At 51.1% G+C, this 21,873-nt stretch overlaps 1 protein-coding gene and 1 long non-coding RNA gene across 2 annotated transcripts in view; one reads left to right on the top strand and one right to left on the bottom strand.

Annotated features, from left to right (window-relative positions):
• The window catches only part of QSOX1 (quiescin sulfhydryl oxidase 1), a 44,406-nt gene extending 27,334 nt beyond the window's left edge, over positions 1–17,072 (bottom strand). The window contains exons 1-2 of the mRNA XM_008543645.2: positions 11,165–17,072; positions 2,803–2,903 (exon numbers count right to left, since the gene is read on the bottom strand). Of these exons, the coding sequence (XP_008541867.2) occupies positions 2,803–2,903; positions 11,165–11,426 (363 nt within the window). The 5' untranslated portion in view covers positions 11,427–17,072. The remainder of the gene's footprint in view (positions 1–2,802; positions 2,904–11,164) is intronic.
• On the top strand, positions 8,742–11,016 carry LOC139078958 (uncharacterized). The gene is made up of 3 exons (XR_011532181.1): positions 8,742–9,707; positions 9,802–10,011; positions 10,757–11,016. It is a non-coding gene; the product is annotated as an uncharacterized lncRNA (long non-coding RNA).
• Positions 17,073–21,873: the final 4,801 nt, after the last annotated feature.

The following is a 21,873-nucleotide window of genomic DNA, read 5'->3' as shown; positions in this document are numbered from 1 at the left end:
TCCCCCACACCTTTGTTTTCTTCCAGCTGGGCTCCAGCTCCAGTCTGATGGAGCCGACCCGCCCCTCTGAGCCAGGTGTTTGCTAAACAGGCTGGGCAGGTGGAAGTTCACATTTGCTTATGGTGACAAGGGGCAGAAGGCAGAGGAAAGGGACAATGACACATGTTGGTGGGCCTGTCCCCAGCACACCAGCTAGACTCTCTCTTCCTCCTATTCAGCACGTGTCCTCATCCTAGAGCTCTCACAGCCTTTATGGGTAGGAGCGAGGACAGGCTCCAGTCCCCAGGGGGCAGCAGACAGGGCAACAGGGCTCTCTCCCAGGCTGCTGGCAGCCAGGCCAACCTCTGGGGTCTGCACGGCTTCTAGAGAGTCCAGCGATGATGCCCACAGGCACGCCAGCCTCTCAGTGGGCCAGGATCCCTGGAGATCTGGAATGGGTTTGAGCAGTATTTTCCAAACACTAGAAGCAAACTAGCAGTAAGTACCAAAATGAATTTAGTGAACCACAGCCAGTATTTTTTAAAAATAAAAAATAGCGTGTACTACATGTAGGAAGAATAAATATTGTTTTATGAAACTTCTGTTGTAGTGATAACAGATACAAACGAACTTCTGGATCTTACTGTAAAATGTCTATTTCTTAGGGCAGGTCACAGTAAAAATGTCTGAGAGCCACTGCATGGAGCCTCAGAGCCGAGATCCACCAGGAGCCTGAACCACCGCACCTGGAGCTGAGTCCTAAAGACAGGCTCGGAGAGCCTCTCCCCACCAAACCCTGACTGCAGGCTCCTGGGGGGAGGCAGGAGGGAGGTCACAACACTGGTCTCTGGAGCTCTTAAGAAATGGACAGATGACTACCAGCCCGGCCCAGCCAGGTGCTGCCTGTGTGGAGGGAGGGGAAGGTCAGGAAGACCAGCCCAGGGCCCTCCCAGCTCCCTCCCTTGGCCAGCTGGGTGACTAAGGGATGATTAATCACTTGAGGCATTCAGGCTGCGTGTGCTGCATGACCTGGGTAGGCACCGAGGAGCTTCTGGATCTCTCCACGGCCTGGGTCACCTCCTTCACACGCACCGTGCCCCAGCCTCTGCTCGGCAGAGACAGAAAACCCCAGGTGCCAGGCCCCACAGAACCCCCACAGGATGTCCTGACCTGGCCACGGGACAATGCCAATCCCTTTCCTGGGGGCTGGGCAGTGGCTGGACCCTGTGCTGAGCCCTCGCTGAGAAGTCGCAGCCTTGAACGAGGACTCCTGCTCCCACACTGGTTGTCCCAGAGCTCCCCACTCAGGGCTGCTCACCCTGGCTCAGCAAAACGGATAGGGTGCCCCAGCCTCCGCACCGCAGGGTAACTTAGATTATCTCAGTTACGTATCTTGGGGCTGAGCAGAGGGCAATGGCCCTGCCAGGGAGGTCTTTTACTTGAAAGGGATGATTGATAAGCAACCTCTGCCGCCCCCTCTAAAGGATACGGCAGGAGCTGTGAACTCGCCGTGCTGTTCCCCAGACCAGCCAGGCCTCAGCTGACCCAGGCCTGCGCCCTGACCCTAAGCGTAGCAGGAGCGTAGGAGGGAGCTCTCTGGGGCTGTGGAAACCGTGAACCCAGCAAGAGGATTCCACTGGGCGTGAGGAACAGCAAGGTCAGACGGAGTTAGAACTGGACATTCTTGGAGGAGCCCGGAGCCTCGCTTTCCAGATGAATTCTCTTGATGTAATCAGGCTGAGATATGGCTCATGGTTGTGCTTGGAACTTGAGGCCCCTGAGCTCAGAGAAAACTTGTTCCGGGGACAATGCTTGGTCTTTCAGTTTTCAAAGGCATTTCCTGATTATTCTTAGTGGCTATAGAGGAAACTGCTTTTCTAGACGCCATTCTGGCAGGAGGAGGCTAATTATTTATAGCTGGAGGGAGAGAAAGAGAGAGATCTGGATTTGAATTCTCCAATTTAGAAGAGAAGAACTGGATTGCAGCCAGGTGAGAGCCCCAGGGAGGGCGCTGAGCAGAACGGCACAGCCCCGCAGCTCTGGGCTTTCCAGGGCCTCCCGTCTGAGGGCCCGAGAAGTGCTTCAGATATTAATTAAGCTGCTGATGCCCCGCAGTGGGCAGGCTGGCAGGCAAGGCCTCACCAGAGAGGTCCTGCTACTTTCAGCCAGAGCTGGGGTGACAGAGCCCTCAGGTGTCGGGGGATTCCCTGATGGGGATCCCTGCTGCCAGAGGCATCAGCATTTTGAGTGTGGGGTGAGGCTATCCCAACAGGGCATTTCCAAGCTACTTGAGTTCAAGGCATTTTCCTGATGAGGGGGCGAGTTGCCAGTGTCTCTGGGGTCCTTTCCTGGGGGACCATTAGGCCCCCTGAGTCTGATCCTGCCCATGGATAGGTCAGAGCCTGAGGCCTGGTTTTATAGGGTTAGGTCAGACCTCTAAGGTCAGGAGGGAGAGGAAATGGAAAGAGGCTCCTGGGAGCTAGGAGCTCTCACCAGCCCAGGAGACAATCACCTCGCAGCCGAAACCCGCCCTCGCCAACCCAGCCACACACAGCCCTTTCCCTTATAAAGGCAGAATTTGCCAACCAAATGAACCTCCTTTTCTGCCTCCCAATTCACACCCCTTTCTGCCTCTAAAACAGGGGTCTCATCAAGCAAAGGGACAGCACTGCAGGGCTATGATTCAAACAGATCAAGCCCAGAGGAATCAGAGAACCTCACAGAACACAGCAGCCAGGCGGCCGCCAGGGAAGCACGGAGCCGCCGGCAATACGCTCATCTGGCACTGTCCCCCAGGCCCGCACTCCCCTCCGCGACACACACCCTCACAGTCGGAAAGCCAGGGATGTTGAAGTCTCTGCAGACTGCTGTGTTGGCCTCGTCAGCACAGTCCAGGGCAGCGAGATTCAGTGCTGGCCTCCAGGCTGAAAGGACAAAAGAAACCTGAGATCAGTCAGAGGGGCTGGCACGTCTGCCCACTCACCACCACCTCTGCCCGCTCACCACCCCACACGTGACACCCACGGCACCTGCCTAAGGCTCTGATGAGAAAGGTCACCCCATCCTCAGAAAAGGCCCTCTGAGATAGTCGGGTTATTCTACATTTAGCCCACGCTTAGGACAGCGAAACTGCACAAGCAATGCTGTCTTGAATGGAATCTTTGTTCCCCCATTATTCTGTGGTGGGGGAGGGGCCCAGGGGCTGGAGGGGCTGAAGGAAGATGGGAGATGAGCCTGGCTCTCCTGACGAAAAGCCCTGAAATTGCCTCTGTCCCCGCAGGGCGCAGAGCACGCCTCAGGAGGTTTAGAGTTCCCCTGTGGACACTCAGAGAAGGTTTCTGTGGCCAGAGGTACTGGCAGTCAGCCCAGCTTGGGAGGGTGGGACACAGGGTGTTGGGGACTAGCTCCCCAGCCAGAGATGGAGGCAGGAAATGTAGGGGAGGGAGGGGAGGCACTAGAATCTAGGAACCACAGGGAAAGAAGCCCTGAGGCCACGGCCACAGTCTGGAAGGAAATGAACAGCTCCCGGAGGCCAGCTGTCTGGGCGCCCTGCTCCTTCATCAGCCTGTGGGCTGAGTTCTCCCTCTGCTGAAACTTCCTGGCAGAGAGGATAATGGCACTGCTCTGGGCCACAGCCCAGGATCTGGCAGACAGAAAACAAACTCATCTACGAGGCAGGCCTGCTGAGCTCTGATTCCAGGCCAGGTGCCCCCGGAGCACCCACCAAAGTGCCACGTGACTGTGAGGCTGCTCCAGACGAAGGCAGGACGTTCCCACGTGAAGCCGCACAAATGGTGAGGTGGCGGTGGAGCAGTGCCACGCCATGCGGCACAGAGCTCGAAAGGAATCTGGACACAGGAGAGACCAGCCCTGGGGACTAAGCATGGGCCTGGGGCCGCTGTGAGGGGCCCTGAGGGGGAGGCAGGCAGGGGCCAGAGTGCGGGCGCCTGCCTGGAGGGGTCTGGGCTGACCCCCACGGCATCTCTGGGCAGAGTGAAGGAGGGAGCCTGCCCGGGGGCGCGTGTGCTCCCCACAGGGCCCTACACCTCTCATCTGGAGCAAGGTGGGACAGGGGTGGGAGGATGTATACAGGCAGCCCACCCAGTACCCATTAAGTACAGAATACTGAATAACATTATTCAGAATATCTGAATAACACTGCTGAGAATCACGGCTGTGCCGGACCTCTTGCCTCCCCCGAGAACCTGTTCCTTATGATGTCTGAAAAGCTACTCATTCAGAGGGCTTCAGAGCTCCCAAGAACATTTTATGCCCAAGGAAAGCAGTGTTACCCTTACTTCCATGAGACAGACGCAAGAAGAGCCAGGACACCTCCCAGACAACCCCTGACTCATCCCTCCAAGGAAAGGCTCCCAACGGCTCAGAGCAACTAAGCTGGTCCTTCTTAGACCAAGGACACAAGGGAGGGGGTCTAGGACCGTGAGGCAGGCCTGAGGCAACACCCACTCCCTTCTCATCCCTCCTCTTCCTTTCTGGCTGGCAATCTACTCTTGGCATGGAAGTTTCTGGAATCCTGGCAGGAGGGGGAGGGTAGTAAATGGAAGTGTTTAGCAGAGACAGGTGAGCCACACCCCATCATGCCACATCCCCAACTTCCCAAACCCCCATCACACCAAACCCCTTTGCGGGGGCTCTCTCAGCTCCCCAGCACATGAGGGCGGCAGGTTAAGCTGGGCCAAACAGCTGCACGCCGGCCTGCATCCTTCGGTGTTAGGTCCCACTTGCGGAGCAGCCTGCACAAAACAATGGCTGCGGTCAGAGTCTGCTCCATGCCCGGCTCAGGACGGCAGCCCTCCCACCCTCCCTGACACTCCGCTCTACCCTGACCCCTCCCCACACTGTTGGCACCACTGGGTAGGACAGAGTCAGGCATCTGCCCACACACATCCACTAATCCCAACCAGCCTCCAATCCCATCCTCACGCCCTCCCGAGTCTCTTCCTCCCCACCCCGCTTCCCCTGTCCCAGGTTCTCCTGTCACCTCTAACCTGCCCTCCATGTCTAGTGGGCTAGTGCAGGGCCCCTTAGAGCAGCTCCTCTCCAGATACATGTCAAATTTCCCTCCTGGCTGAAGTCCCGACATGCTCCATCACCAGCCTACCCAGTCACCCAGCGATCTTTTCTATCTGTGGATCTGATTATGTCACTCTCTACTCAATATTCTTTAGTGGCTCCCATTGCCTTTAGAAGAAAACGTACAGCCACAAGGCCATTCTTGATCTGGCCCCTGCCCACCCACCCAGCTTCCTCTTACCACTTCCCCAAATTATGTCCCAGGAATGCTGAGGGTTTTCTCCTTCTCTGAAAGCACAGGGCTCTTTCTCGTCTCCAGGTCACTCCCACAGCTACCTTACCCTGCAGCAAACTCCCATTTGTCAGGTATAACTCAGTGTGAACACAATTTGCCCCCAGGAAGAGCTGTCTTACAAGCCCAAGGCTCAGGGCCCTGCTCACGTTTCTACCACACAGTTATAAGCCTGTCCATCCCTAAACGTCTTTTTGTTTTCGCCTCCTCACTGCCTAGCTCCCCCATTATCCTGCACACGATAAGGGGGGCACTGCTGACTGAATTAGACAATCGACGCAGGCCAGGGGCTGGCTCTCAGCAGCTCCAGTGCTGGGACATCTGCTCTCAGCCTCAGTATCCTCAGGCCCAGGCAGGGGGTCAGGCTAATGCCAGTCACCTGCGAATGCCAGAGAGCAGAGCTGCACAGAGACAGGGTTTTGCCCTGGATCACAAGCAAGAGCACCCCAGGCCTCCTTTCGATGGCTCCTCCCCTGCCCAAGGGAGGCCCAGAGAGGGTGAGAAGCACAGGTCACCCCATGGCCATCTGGCACACTCTAGGCTTGGCTCCTTCTGTTCTGCATCCAGGGCTCTGGCCCCCTTGTTTGGGGAGACCCACAGGAAAGGCCTGGCTGTTCTCAAGAGTCAGTAAGGCAATTAGACATAACGGCAGAAGAGAGGCAAGTTTGTGTCCTTCCACCAGGGAAGGCCCCTGCAGGGTGACCAAGGACCACAGGCCTCAATTGCTCCTCTCCTCTCCTCTCAAGAGTCCAGGCCACCATCCCTCAGGCCAGAGTCAGTGCCCACTGCCCACGGGGCAGGAAGACTCTGAGGGGGAGGGGAGAGAACAGAAAGCCAGCGCCAGTGAGCACCCCCCGCACACTCCAGATGATGTCACCCAACCCCCACTGCTGGAGGTGGGCATCACTGCCCCCCTTGACAAACAAGGAGGGACTGGCAAGCCCCCAAGATGTCCACGGGCTGCCAGACTCAAAGCCACTTTTTCCTCTCCCCCTCACTAGAGCCAGGATGTTGCCTCTCTATTTTTGCTGTTTGCTCCAGTCCCAACCTCCCCCATGAGAGACAGGAGTAAAAACAGTTTTGTCTTCAGTTACATCCCATTGTCCGTAACTCACAAGTCAGTCAGCGTGACAGACCCAGCTCTTACTGAGATCATCCGTAAGGAGAGCTGATTTATCTAGTTTAATGCTCAAAACTACCCTAAGGGGAAAGTAAGGAGGTCTTTATCTCTAGACCTGCTCTCCTGACGTAAAACAGAGATTAGACAGCCGTGCCCAAGAACAACCAAGGGTGAGTCTGGGATCGGAATCCAGAACGTGAGCCTCTCCGCTGGTCTCAAGGTGGTCCAGGACAGAGCAGAGAGCTGCTCTGCTGGCTTCCCAACCAAGAAACTCCAGGAGGGTGGGGTGTCAGCCGTGGGAACAAGGGGAAAGGCGATGCCTGGAAGTTCTCAGCCCGTTGCTCCTGGGCAGCCTGTGACTCCCTCTCTTCATGCCTTGATTCCTCGCACCTCCATGAAATGGAACCGATGCCTCTGCTGACCTGTGCCAGCCCCAGGGAGCGGGAGAGGGGGAGGCTGGGGCCGGTCACATGCCGGGAGCGTCCCGGATGAGGAATGTTTCTCAGGAATATCAGTGTCAATACCTTAATGAGCCATAATGACATATAAAGATGTGGTCCGACACTAATCACTGTGGGCCTGACTATTCATCATCCTAGTAACAGTACGAGGGCTGGAGAGGACCTGGAACTGAGCGCCCACTGGTGAAGCAAAGCCGCCTTTAAGTACAGTGCGCTGCTGCCAGAAAGGAACAGACTGGGCACGAGAGGCTTTTTAAAGTGTCAGGTGACTTAAATACCACAACCTGCAGGCCTAGCACCTAAAGGATGGGCAGTCTCAGTCTAGCCCTACTCTTGGGGAGAAAAAAATTTCCTGCCCTGGCAAAGTAATTTCTCTATTGACAACAGAGTAAATGAGCAAATGGAGAGGGGAAGGGTGGAGAGGCGAACGTAGCCAGATGACTTGTGGACTTTGGGGCGGTGGGTGAAGGGACACCCTGTGGTAAGGGGGTGATGGGCTCCTTCTGGAGAAACAGGCAGGGTCCCTGTCTCCACTCACAAGGTCAGGAAGGGGCCCTGGACCCAGAGTCACAGGACTTGCTTACAGCTATAGCTAGCCGAAGCTCTATGAGCACCACATGTGTCTTCTCTGGGCCTCAGTTTCCTCATGGGTCTAACGAGGGCATGGATGGTCTGTCATGTCCTTTCCAGCTCTGCCAGTTCAGCTGCTCTATAGCAAACAGCACTTGCCAAGAAAAATGGCCGTGAGGCCTCTGGCTGTTAAGCAAGCCTGGGCCTCTATTAAGGCAGAGGGCAGACCCACCCAAACCACCAAGAGCCAGCCAGCTCTAGCGGTCAGAACTAGATCCCCTCAAGTCGCCAGGAATCACTGTGACACTGGGAGTTAGCCAGTGTCACCACCACATCCCTTCCTCCTTGTTGCAGGCTTCTGGGCAGTGAGGTCACAGGAGGGACAAAATGCTCTCCCTCCTGCTCACACCTGGCTGACACCCCAGGTCTGAGTTAAGAGGAGCCACAGTACCAGCAGAAGGCCCGGCCACTCGTGCTCTCTCTCGGAATCCTGTGAGGGTCATGCCACAGGCCTGCGTGAGTGTTCGGTGCCAGGCTCTGTGCTGGGCATCACGGTGGTACAAGTCAGAGAGGCGGTCTACGCCCCGGAAAAGAAAGGGAGGCAAACCAACACTGCTCACGTCACTCCAACAGGCATGCCTTACCAATCTCATCTCCGTGGCTCTGCACAGGCCTCTCCCCCACCTGGAACACCCTCCTCCTCCACCCGCCTCTTCACCCGCCCAGGCTCCCGAGAATCAGACAGAGCTGGGTTCAAGAACCTCCTCCACCATATGTGTAATCTTGGGTAAGTTACTTATCTGCTTAAAAAAAAAAAAGACAATTATCTATGGCTCAGATATTTTCTCATAAAGATTATAAATAACAAGGGCCTGTAACAGCCCTTAGCAAAGAGCCTGGCATAAGGCAAGCATGTAGTAAACAACCACTTGAATGAAGGCCTTTGGTGACCAGATTAGCCTCCCTGACTTCCCCTCCCCTGAATTCCCACAATGAGAAACGGCTGAGCCACTCCTTTGGCCCCTTTCAAATACAGCTTCTTACTCTTGCCAATTTTCCTGCAGTGTGTAGCTCATTTCCCCAACAGCAATGTACACAATGCTGTGCACACAGAGGTCACTCCACAAATATTTGTTGATTGATTAGCCAGTGAAGAGTAAAGAAGATCTAAACTGAACACAATCAATTTCCCAAACACATGCTGAAACAATAAGAGCTGCTCTGGAAGAGAAAGGGCTGAGCCAGGTCCTTAGAAACAAGTGCTCTGCCCACAGCAACAAACGTCCTAGAGAACCCATCCCACAGATCACTGAAGAAACAGCCACTGCCAGTCAGATTCAATGCCCGAGGCCAGCTGGGCAGGGCTGCAAAATCCTTCTCTCCCCCCATGACCTTCCATACCCTTGCTGCTCCTACCCAAGGTGTTCTCAAACCACTGGCAGAGGGCAGGGGCCACACTCCCACGGGCCCACGGTGGTGTGAGAGCACCCCTCTGATGGCCCACAACCAAACTTTCTCAGGGAGCCCCAGAATGCAGAGGTGACATGAGAGCAACGCTGGCTTCTCAGCAGGCCCTCACCAGGAAACACCCCCTTGGAATGGAGTGAGGGTCATCACTGCAGGCCAACACCAGACTCGGCCAGTGCCCTCACCCAACCTGGTCTTGCTTAGGGGACTGCCTCACCCTGACTGTCATAGGAGACGTCCACTTTCCACCTAAATCTCTCACCTCCCATCGACTGAGACTCTTCTCCACAGTCACTGATGCTTCCATTTTCCTTTCTGAGGTCCAGTTTTGTTTCTGCTTTTCTTTAAGGAAAGACTGTCACTCCATGCACTGGGGAGAAGAGCCCTTTGGGAAGTGGCAGCCCTCCTCCAGGGGCAGGCTGGGTCAGTATCTGGATTACGATTCATTGGAAAAGTCTGGGTTGCAAGAGGCCACACACATGAGTCAGCTGGAAGCTAATTCTTCCCGCCAGCACCCTCAAGATATAAGCATCTTCCCCATTGAGTCCATCTGTGGCCACTAAAGACCTCTTCTAGCCTCAAAGTGGAAACCAACCTAGAAATTTTTATGATGTTTAGGCCCACAATGTCCCCTGAACACCTAACGTCCCTTTGGGCGTTTCAATTCCATGTTCAACGTTCTTCCTCCCTCCTGCCCTGACCAGATGTGTTGACATCACTGAAATAGTGTGAAGAGCCACTGAGAAATGACACATTCAGGTGACGGAAGCAGAGAGGCACACAGGTGAGTGTGTACATGTAAAATGGTTTATCAATTATGTTTAAAAATAACTTTCCAGAGCCATATGGCTAACAGATGTATATATCTTTCCATCTAGCCACTTCAGTAACCACTGTGCAAGCTGCTCAAGGAAAGAGGGAGCCTGAGTTTGAAGACCAACACCTGGAAATGCGCTATTCTACCACAAACAGTAGACTTTGTCTAGAAATACCAACAGCACAGGAGAACAATGGTTCTAGTTCTCCTCTCTCCAGAAAGAGGCCTATTCCCTAAGATGCCTACAGTCCTCCTTCAGCAACCATTTCAGGTGAGAAGCCCTGCTAGGGCCCCAGCACCATACTCAGAAGCAAATCACTACCACCACATCACTCCGGCCCCTGCAAACACCCACTATCTGGGCTGGCAGAGGTGTGACACCAAAGGGATCTTTAAACTGTGGAAAGGAAACTGAGATAATATCTGTCAAGTACTCACTCAGGAAGGTGTCTGGCATATAGTAAACACTCAGTAAACACTAATTACTACTATTACCATATTTCCTCAGCTCTAAGTCTTAAGTGTTTAAAAATGTTAACATTTCTATAATAGAGTACACCTTTAAATCTCTATACAGTTAGTGGTCTTCTCACCCCTCTACCCCTCAGGCTGTTAGTAAATGAATGGTGTGTCTCACAATTGAGGGGACTCTTAGAATCAAGGAAATACGGTATTAGTGGTTAGGCCAGTGAACGGAAACGTGGACCAAGGGCCACGCACACACACACACCTGAAGAGGCTGCCTTCAGTCAGGCCTCTGGGCTCATAGGGTTAAAACAGAAGGATCTGAGAGGGTGCATGGACAAGGGGAAAAGAGGAGGATGTGACCCCAAAGCTAACTAGTTGGAGGCAGCAGGTCAGGAGAGGCCTAGAACCGAGATAGGAAAACACTGCCTCAAAGGTAAAGCTGAGAAAGGAAGCCTAGGTACCAGTTGGGTCAACTAGCCGAGGGGTGGGGAAAGAGGTGGGCTCGGGGGGCGGGGTGCAGAATGAGTGTCAGTTCCTTTTCTCCCCAGCACTGATCCCAGAAGCTGGGGAACTTGGCAGGAAGGCGACACGGGTCCTTGAGCGAGGCGAAAGGGAATGCCACAAGACTGGACTAGAGGAAGCCCTAAGGTGTCAGCTGAGGAGGAACAAAGACGTCGTCGCAGGGATGGGGGCAGCAAGCCAGCAGAGGACCTGGGGCAGCGAGGAGGGGAGTGAAGCTCGGGACACCGCCCGAAAGGAAAAACACAGGGAGGAGCGGGAGCCAAAAATGGAGTTGAGGGATGTGAAACTGGAGGGAAGAGGGAGGGGCAGAGAAGAGGTAGGCGGAGGGGATGGCCAGGGGGCCGCGTGGGAGGGGCCCTCCGCCTGGGTCGGATGGGGGCCCGCCCGGGTGGGACCAGGGGACCGGGCCTCGCCCCCTGCCCCCGGCTTCTCACCTTTGACGTCGTCGGCCAGCGCCTTCCACGTCGGGGCGAAAGCGATGCAGTGGCCGCACCAGGAGGCGAAGAACTCCACGGCCCAGGCGCTGCGGGAGCCCAGCACGGCGCCGCGCAGCGTGTCCGCCCGCAGCAGCGTCAGCGGGTCGGAGGGCGAGTAGAGCGCCGAGCGCGGGGCCGCGGCAGCGCCGGCCACCGCCAGCAGCAACAGCAGCAGCAGCAGCGACGGCGACGGCCCGGAGCAACGGCCGCACCACCCCATCCTTGGCGGCTGCGCCCACCGCTGCGCGCAAGTTTCAGACGAGTTGGTGCCGGGCGGCGCCGCGGCGCCTCCTGCCTGGGTCCAGGAGGAGGAGCCATGTGGCCCCGCCCCCGCGGCCCGGCCCCGCCCCCTTCCCCGTCCCGCCTGCTGGCAGGTGGGACTGGAAGCCCGCGGGGGGCCGGAGTTGGGCCCCGGAGCTCGGGACCTGCGGGGAGCGCCCCCGTCACGGTCCGCCGAGGCCTCAGAGCTGCGCCAGCCGGGTTCCCGCCTCCGGCCGCAGGAGGCGAAGAGCGCAGCCCAGGCCTTGGAGCTCCCACCTCCCCATGGAAGGAGTGGGGCGTCTGCGAGGCATAAGCTCGGACCCCGGACTCACGTTCCTGTAGCTGCTGGGGCCTCGGGGAGGTCATTTGGCTTCACGCAGTCCGGTATTCAACGGAAAAGGAGTCCGTTGGAATAGATTGGACCAACGTATGCTGTTCCAGGAAAGTTACAGCCATCCCACCCAATCCATAAGACGTCCTGAGTTAGAAGCAGGTGGGAGAGAAGAGGGACCCGTGGTAGGACAGTCTCTGAGTCTGGGACCACCATGACCCCACAGAGATCAGATGTGCCCACACCCCCTAAAGCCTGTGACCATCTAAAGGAAACTATTTGAGGGCTTCCTAATCATCCATGAGGCCTGCGCCCCACCTTAGGCTGGGCTGGATTGGCGGGGCGTTGGGGTGGAATCAGGGTTTCCTCAGCACACAGGTCTGGCCACCCTCATAAGGTTTTTAGGGCGATTCCTCCAGTTGACTCTCGCAGCGGCCCAGGTCCCCGCCGTCTAACTCTCCAGCCTGCTCACAGCTTTCCGTACTCCAATGTTCCTCTCACAAGTAACCTGATAACTAATCTTGTGTTTGTATGTACTAAGACGTTAATGGTTAATTTTCCCTGGTCAGCTTTCGTAGTTCCAGTGCTGAGTTATTTTGAAGGGAGAAGGCGCTCTGCAGAGGGTTATCACAAATGATCTTTTTCCTTTGTCTTTACTGGGTTAGCCTGTAAGCCACCTGAGACTAGATTCATTATTCATTCAACATTTATGGAGTGTTTCCTTTGTGCCATGTGCTGCTCTAGGTCCTAAGAATCAGGCAGTAAACAAAACCAAGACTCTGCAGTCATGGAACTTACATCCTGGTGGGGATAGGGACAGAGAGATGAGACACAGTAAGTGTAGGTTTGATGGTGATACATGCTATGAAGAAATATACAATACGGTAAGAACAGAGTGACAGAGGAAGGGCTGTTTTATTTTAGGGTGGTCAGGGATGGGCCCGCCACTAGTATTTCCAGGGCCAAGGTCAATAGTACAAATGGAGGCCCGCATATCGTATGTCTACATATTTAAAAAATTATAAACCAAGTTAAACTGTTGTGTAAAATTCGCATCCTTTCATCTTGACAAGTGTACCTTCATAATAATCTGGAAGGCCAAATTTAAGTTTAGAGTTCCTGGACTCCCCTGAGATGTGCACTGGAATGAAGTGGCTTAGGGGGAACTGGTCCCTGGCCCTTGACCTTCCCCCTGCTCTTTGCACTCCAGCTCTTTCCCATACTTCAAGGGGTCTCGTGCCCGTACCTGTAACGTCCCGGTCTGCACATCTGAGCTCATTCCACACCTCCTGCAGATAGCTGCTCCTGGGTTCCTCAAGAGGATAGACCTTGGGAAAGGCCAGGACAGTCCCCAGAAGCTGGCCTGGTGCTGTCGGGGCCGTGAGTTCCAGGGTCTCAGGTACTCACAGTATGATCTAAGAAGGGGTGAAGAGCAGGTTTTTGGGGTGGGCACATTCCCTTGGCCCATGGGCTTCTTGCTCTGTGGAAAGGGGCGTGGCCAGAAGAGGCCTAGAGAGCTCAGAGGCCAAGATAGGGGCTCCTCTTGCCCCAGTCTTAACACATTTCTAACAAGGTAACATTTGAGCCAAAGACCCAAATGAAGTATGGGAGGGAGGCTTGTGGCAATCTGGGATAAGAGCATTCCAGGCAGAGATCTGGAGGTGGGGCCTTGTGCTCCCTTCAAGTGTTCATATTCTCTGTGCCCAAAGTCTGGAACTGTATAAATTATTCATTGATCAGGTGGAGTGTCAGTGCCTCCCCAACTCGCCCAGCCAATTCCAGATGCTGGGTACTCCTCCTTGGGAGTCAGCTTCTACTACCCCCCTTCCCTCACTCTCAGAAGCCGCTGGGACCAGGCCTGGCCCAGGGTCATCAGGATAGGTGATCCCCTATTCTAACCTTGGATTCCAATGTTGGAATTACTCCAGCGCCCGGATCGGGTGCCAGTAAAAGTCAAGTGCCTTCAGATGTCTCTTTTGTTAAACTGTGTTGTAGTTCTCCTCCCCGGGGGCCTGGGGATTAAGGAAGAAATGTCTGCTGAACGTGCTGAGTGCCTGGGAAAGACTCCCCAGGTGAGCACACACAGATTGGCTTGTTCACATGTCTCTTTCAGAGCATCAGAGATGGAAAAGAATACAAACTGTTTGAATGGAGTAGAGAAAGTTTCTTGGCAATGGGGCCAAAGGAATTAGGACCAAGAGTTGTAAAATCTGGGGCCTCAATACCTCAGAATAGGGATTTTCAACTTTTTTAAGTCGTGGAAGCCTTTGTTTAAAAGACTCTTGAAAGGAAGCTTAAACAGAAAAAAAGCAAGCTGAAGGGTGTGACCTAGAGCAAGTCCACTTCCAATGGTCTGTGGGGCTTCCTGGGAGCCCGGGGCTCCGAGGCCACCATTTGAAAACCACTGGTGTAGAACCAAGAGCAGAAAACATAAGAATCACAACTCGCCCTGCTTGCCCTTCCAGGAGTTTCCTGGGATGAAAAGGTGGCAGAGAAGGAAATCTCCTCCCGGGTGGGGTGTGGAGGGGGAAGGGTGCTGAGGAAAGCATTGAAAGTGGGAGGGGCTTCGGCATCCCTGCCCAGGTGCCCTGTTCTCCTTCCCACATTCAAGCTGTAGGAAAGTGAGTCAAGACGAGCAGATGAGAGAGAATACTAATAGTATTAGCTAATACTGTGCACCTGCTGTGCTAAGCACTTACAGATGTTACTCATTTAATCCTCACACCAACTCTATGACGTTGATAGCGTTATTGTCCCATTTGTACAGATGAGGAGACTGAGGCTGAAGGAGCCCTGTTGACTTTCCCACTTGTGAATCATTCATGTGTTGTGTGTGAATAAAAGAGAGGGAATCTGGGAGTCCGTCAACCAAAAATGAGATGGATGGTGAGAGAAATGCAGCTTATACACCAATACAGATAATTATGATGAGCAACTGAATAGGGCTTGGTAAAATATGTCACAGGTAGCAGAGCATTAGATGACTTTCCACTTACTCATTTGCGTTCAGGATCAGAGAGGGTGTGTTCAGCTGGAAGGCAAGTGCCCAGCAACAGGAAGTGTTGCTTTATACCTTCAAAACTCGCCTCTTGACCTTCCAGATGAACCTTTCCATAACTGGGGTCAGTTAGAGTACCAATTCTGACGGTCGGAGGAGCGGTAGTAAAAGTCTGTATCAGTTAGGTATGGCAGGAAAGAGAAGGCACATTCGAAGGGTTTGCTGAAAAGGGTTTAATTGGGAGGACTCTTACAGAGGTGTGTGCAGGGTGAAGGGAACTGACAAGAGATGAGAGGTCCCTACTGACTGACAACAGCAGGAAGTCCTTTTGGCACGCCTCCGCTGGAGGAGCCGAGGGGAAGGAAATGTGATGAAAACCACCGAGAGCTGAAGTCAGGGAGAGGGGCCACCCACCTGGAGCTGTAACTGAAGGAAGCCATCATGCCAGCAACTCAGGGAAGCGGGAAGCGGGAAGGGGAGCCGGAGGCCCCGGGAAAGCCTCACTTCCACCTCTCTCTCCTCCTGTCCTCCTGTGTCTTGCCAGTGTCTCCCATTGGCCAAACCAAATCAAAGCCAGAGGGTGAGGGTGCCCGATTACAATCCATAGAAGTTGGCTTCCAAGATAAAAGGCAGGTTGGAGAGTGGAGAATACGGTACCTAGTACAGGATCCCTACACTTGGGCCCTTTAAGGCCTTCAGAATGTGAATGGAAAACACGAAAACCCCTGATGGTCCCTCTGTGAGTCTCTTGGGTGGGAGTGGGGGGCTAGAAGTCTGCCCGGCCACCGGAGAGAGGAAGCCCGCGAACAGGGCTGCTACGCAGTTGCTTCCCAAGCTCCTCGGTCTTTCCTGTTCACACTTAGTCCAACTGCCTTATCCTTTACCTGTAGAGGAGACTGAGGCCCAGAAAAGTGAAGGGACTTGCTCAAGGCCACACAGCACGGTAGTGGTAGAGTCCGATTTTGTCAGGCTTTCAACATAGCTGTTGAAGTCTTGAGAAGGGGACATCTGTGAAGGCGATATTTGGGGCAGAACCCTGTGTTCAGGTAGAGCTTCCCCGGTCTCCAGGTCACTTGCTGGCAATTCAAAGGGAATAGGCATCTCGCCCCCTCAACCCCCATCCCCCGCCCGCCCCCCCCCCCCACAAAGATAAGCTAATTATTTCAAGTGGAATGTAGACATAAGGCTTATACACTCAAGGCCTTGTTGTTTGGCCTCTCTGGCCAATGTTCGAGATGAGGGCTCTTGGGAACCTGCAACTCATCAAGTGAGGCCTGAAGTCAAAGGCAAGAAGGCCACGTTGCTGACTTGCTGGGTGGAGGTACCCAGTCCTCCCCATAGTAGGCTTCTGGGCACCTTGCCAACTTTGTGATACTGCACGAAGATTTATTCCAGGAGCTTTAGGCTTCTGGAGTAGATGACCTCATTTAAAATATTTCCTGCTATGACTTAAGGGTGTATCCCACAGTTTTTGTATAATAGATAAGTGCATATAACTATAAAGTATAACAGTGTTCCTGTGAAAGGACAGAATTTATGAACTTTTTTGTTTATAATGAGAGCCTTCTCAGAATGTGCCTGAAGAGAAGACAAGTATGATGATGTCAGTCGGTGTCAGAAGCTGCACGGTGCGTGTGTGTGGAAGGAGAGGGGTGGGAGGAGCAGGGACAAGTTGGAAGAGGGCAGTCAACTGGCTAGGATGGGGACACCCTCCTTCTTCCGCAAGGCTGAGTTTCGGAACTCTCTTGGAAAATCCTGGGGTGTGGTAGACGAGCGCTCGGTCTTTAGAGTTAGGATACTTGGGTCTCAATCCTTGGCAACTGCCTCCACTTCCCTGAGCTTCAGTTTCCTCATCTGTAAAATGGGCACAGAGGTCATTTTAAATGCTGAGTTCTCATCTGTGAGTGCTGGGGTCATCGTGTCTTACTCAGCTGTGGTTCTGCCAGTCCTCAGACTACTCTAGTTCCAACCCACGGGGGAAAAGCAATTTTCTATTTTGAAATTATATTTTTCCTGTTTTCTTAAATGTTTCTTTTAAAAATGAAATGATTAAGGCATGACTAAAAAGAGCACAGTGAAACTCTTCTGTATGATACTGTAGTGGTGGATCCATGTCATTATACATTTGTCAAAACCCAGAGAATGTACAACACCAAGAGTGAACCCTAAGTAAACTATGGACTTAGGGTGATTATGACGCATCAAGACAGGTTCACAGGTGTAACAAATGTGTCCTCTGGAGCAGGATGTTGATGGTGGGGGAGGCACGTGTGGGGACCGGGGGTATCTGAGAACTCTGTACTTCCTGCTCAACTTTGCTGTGAACCTAAAACTGCTCTAAAAAATAAAGTCTATCAAAAAAAAAATGAAAAATTATCCTTAATGCAAAAATTAAAAGTTCACACCCTATTTGGTCCCTGAAATAGTTTGGAAATTTTGCTGGCCCATAAAAATCACAAAAAGGAGTTGATGTGGTTGACTTGTTGTTGAATGTGTAAAGGCGAGGCCAGACCTGGGTATGGGGGCCGGGTCTTGCTGTCAGAGCGAGGGCGTTTCTTGTGCCCATTACCCAGCTGCAGAAAGACGTTTTCTCCGATCTGGGGTGCAAAGCGTGGAGAGAGAAGGCCCTCGGTGAACTGTGCAGGGGGACCGTGACCCTCCTGGATCTCAGCAGAAAGCTAACAGGAATATTCCCGCATTTTGGAATGACTCAGGGTTTACTGCAGGCTGAGCCTGTGCTAAGTAAAGGGGTTTGGGGCAGGGGAATGGGGGTGTGTGTCAGTGAGTAATACCCTTGTGTCCCCTCTCTAAGGAGGAACAAGCAGGGGCTGAGCCACACTTGGGAGTCCTTTTTCCAAACTCACCAACCAAGTCACTCGTCCTCCCCCCAGTGAGAGGGAGGTGAATGAGGGCCAGAGAGAAGCTGGGAGCATGCTCCTGTGGTTTGCTCTCCTGTGGGGATGCGTTGGAGCAGAATTCCACTTGTCAACCTTGGGTGTTCTACGTGTTTTGTCTCACTTAATCCTCAGAACAATCCCGTAATGCTGTGATCTCCATTTTACAGGCATGGTCATTGAGGCATAGAGAGCTAAATAACCTGCCCAAGGTCACACAGCTGTAAGGGAGTTAAGAGAGCAGAAGTAGATTTGTGTGTGTGTGTGTGTGTGTGAGGAAGATTGGCCCTGAGCTAATATCTGTTGCCAATCTCCCTCTTTTTCCTTGAGGAAGATTGTCACTGGGCTAACGTCTGTACCAATCTTCCTCTATTTAACGTGGGATGCTGCCACAGTGTGGCTTGACAAGTGGTGCTATGTCTGTGCCTGGGATCAGAACCTGCGAACCCCAGGCTGTCAAAGCAGAGCGCACAAACTTAACCGCTACACCCCTGGGCCAGCCCCTATATTTTAACACAAGGTCTCTGTGTCTTCAAAGCTCATGCTTAACCACAGAACTGCACTGCTCTCCAAGGTGTCCTGGAGGGAGCTCCTGAGTGGTGGGCTTAAGACCATGCCCTCCAAATTTGGCAGTGCTAGTCAAAATGGCTCAAGTACATATTCTTTGACTACATCTGTGACTTTGTGTCTATAAATATATCTCACAGATAAATGTGTGCAAATGTCTACAGGACTATCTCTCAGGCAGGGCCGCTGGGGAGGCCACCCTGGGTCTTATATTTAGGGTGAATCATAGGGCCCTGTTCTTAGTGACTTATAAGCCACCCTGAGGATGTCCCTATGTACAAATAAACTTAATGCACATGTTAAAACAGGAAATTTAAATGTCTGAGGCCTAGCTGATAGCACTGGGCCAGATCTAGCTGTCAGGGGTTTCTTTTCTTTTTCCTGTCACACAGCCATTAAAAATAGTGAGGTGGACTTATATTAATGACACAGAAAGATGTCCAAGATATTTTATAGTGAAAAAAGCAAGCGATAAGACAATATGTATCATATGATCACATTTTTGTAAATATTTCAAAGACATACATGCTTATCTATGCATTATTCTTAAATAAATGCAAGTCTAAATTTATAGAAAACCTCTGATTAACTTACCAGCATTACTTGTTGTATTACCTCTTGAGAGGCCGTGGTGGGAAGGAAAGTTTTTATTTTATGACCCTGTTTTCTTTGAAAGCATGTTCATGCTCATGTATTACTTTTTAAAAATCAACTTTATTGAGGTATAATTTACATACAATAAAATTCACTCATTTTAAGCGCACATTTCAATGTATTTTGAGAAATGTGTATAGCTGTATAACCAACAGTTTAATCAAAATAGAGAGCACTTCTGCCTCCCCATAGAGCGCCCCTGGCACTTACAGGTCCATTAGGAGCGGAATTTCTGGGTCATCGAGTTGGTGTATATTTAGTATTAGAAGTTGTCAGACCTTTTTTTAAAGTGGTTGTACCATTTTATATTCCCACCAACGATGTCTGAGAGTGCAGGTTGTACAATACGTCCTTGCCAATATTTGGTGGTATCAGTCTTTTTTAATGTTAGCCATTCTGGTAGGTGGGTAATAGCATCTCATTTTGGTTTTAATTTGCATTTCCCTAATAACTAATGTTTGGACATCTTTTCATGACTATTCTTAAATCTTTTTTGTGTGTGAAGTATCTCTTGAAATGTTCTGCTCCTTTTTTTTTTAAAGATTTTATTTTTTTCCTTTTTCTCCCCAAAGCCCCCTGGTACATAGGTGTATATTTTTAGTTGTGGGTCCTTCTAGTTGTGGCATGTGGGACGCCGCCTCAGCGTGGCCTGGCGAGTGGTGCCACGTCCGTGCCCAGGATCCAAACCCGCGAAACCCCAGGTCGTCAAAGCAGAATGTGCGAATTTAACCACTCGGCCACGGGGCCGGCCCCATGTTTTGCTCCTTTTTAAAGATTGGGTTGACTTGTTACTGAGTTGTAAGAGTTCTATATGTATATACATATGTGTGTGTGTGTATATATATATATACACATTAGATGCAAATCCTTTGTCAGATATACACCTTGCAAACATTTTCTATCGGTAAATAGCTTGCCTATTCATTTTCTTAATGGTGTTTCTTGATGAGCAGAAGTTTTTCATTTTTATGAAGTCTAATTTATCAATTTTTTTTGTGCTTTGTGCTTTTTGTATCCTAAGAAATTTTTCCTTACACCAGGTCACAAAGATTTTCTTGTATGTTTTCTTCTAGAAATTTTATAGTTTTAACTTTTACATTTAGATCTTTCATCCATTGCGAGTTAGTTTTTCTGTATAAGATCAAGTGTCAGAGCTCATTTTTTCCCCATACAAATATCTGGTTGTTTTTGCAACATTTGTGGAGAAGATTATCTTTTCCTTACTGAATTACCTTGGTAGCTTTTTCAAAAATCAGTTTACCACATATATGTGGGTCTATTTCTGGACTCGAGATTCTGTTCCATTAAAATATATGTATGTTTCTATGTAAAGATATATATATATATATATATAAGGATTGGTATATCCTTACACCAATACTGTACTGCCTTATTACTGTAGCTTTATAGTAAGTCTTTTTTCATTGAGATAAAATTAACATGCCATAAAATTCACCCTTTTAAAGTATAGAATTCAGTGGTTTTTAGTATATTCACAAAGTTGCGCAACCATCACCACTATCTAATTGCAGAACTGTATCATCTCCCCCAAAAGGACCTCTATGCCAATTAGCAGTCACTCCCCATGGCCCCTTTCCCCAGCCACTGGCAACCACTCATCTACTCTCTGTCTCTATGGATTTGCTTATTCTGGACATTTCTTAGAAACAGAATCATACAATATGTGGCCTTTCGTGTCTGGCTTCTTTCACTTAGCATGATGTTTTCAAAGTTCACCCATATTGTAGTGCATATTACTTCATTCCTTTATATGGCCAAATGGTATTCCATTGACTGGATATACTACTTTTAGCTTATCCATTCATTATTTGATGGACATTTGGGTTGTTTCCACTTTGGGCTAGTATGAATAATGCTGCTATGAACATTCATGTACAAATTTCTTGTTTGAACACGTATTTTCTCTTCTCTTGAGTATGTTCCTAGGAGTAGAATTGCTGGGTCCTATGGTAACCCTATGTTTAACTTGTTGAAGAATTGCTATAGGAATTCTTTAAATCAATTAGAAGAAACCCTGTAATTTGGTTTTTCTTTTTCAAAATTGTTTTCCTATTCTAGTTCTTTGCATATCTAAATGAACTTTAGAATCACTTTGTCAATTCTAAAATTTAAAAAAGCCTCCTGAGATTTTGACTGGGATTGCATTGCATCTAGAAGTCAATTTGGTTTGCTACATTTTAGTTTTAAAATTAGCTAATTTTTTAAACAATGCTCTTTCAGGAGTCAGACTCACAGCTAGGAAGCAGGGGATCCAGGCTGGGTTGCTGAAACCTTTGCCACATGCTTCAGGAATGAAGCAATTTCAAGATAGCTTGTGCAGGAGACGAGGCCCGCAGGCCCTGCCGCAAGCTCTCTGAAGACGTCCGCTCCGTAATCGTGTCCATTCTGTACACTGATGACCTCATCTGATTTGTTTGCTTGCTGTTAGCCCTCAGCAACTCTTTTTCAGTCAAGTCTTTGAAGATTCCAGCCTATCTTAGCAGTGTTGAGACAGATATTTAGTACAGAGCTATGAACTGGAGCCAGAGTGGTGGGGGTAACTCTAGAGGAAGCAAGAGAATTTCAAAGGGATGTCAAAACTCAGAGGAACAGGATCTGAGCCTCTTGGTCAGCTCAAGGGGCTGCCTGAGATTCTGAGTTTTGTCTGATTAAAAGAGCACCTTAAAAAGACTCTTGGTTGCACTCAACAGAATCCTAAACTGAACTAACTGAAGCAGGAAAGTGGAATTGATTGCCTCAAAGAGCCCAGTCAAGGATAGCGCAAAGCCATACCTGGCCTCAGAGCCTCCATGACACCATCTTTCTCTCTGCCCTTCTAGTCTCTGTACATTGGCTTGATTCCCTCAGCCTGGCTGCCTCCAAAAGTCTAGAACTCTGGTTGCATGCTTTCATCTTTGAGATCAGAGGGAGAAGACAAAAGTTCTCTTCCTGGGGCCGGCCC

Source organism: Equus przewalskii, chromosome 23 (genome assembly GCF_037783145.1).
Source record: "Equus przewalskii isolate Varuska chromosome 23, EquPr2, whole genome shotgun sequence".
NCBI lineage: Eukaryota > Metazoa > Chordata > Mammalia > Perissodactyla > Equidae > Equus > Equus przewalskii.
This window is presented reverse-complemented; position numbering and strand designations above follow the sequence as displayed.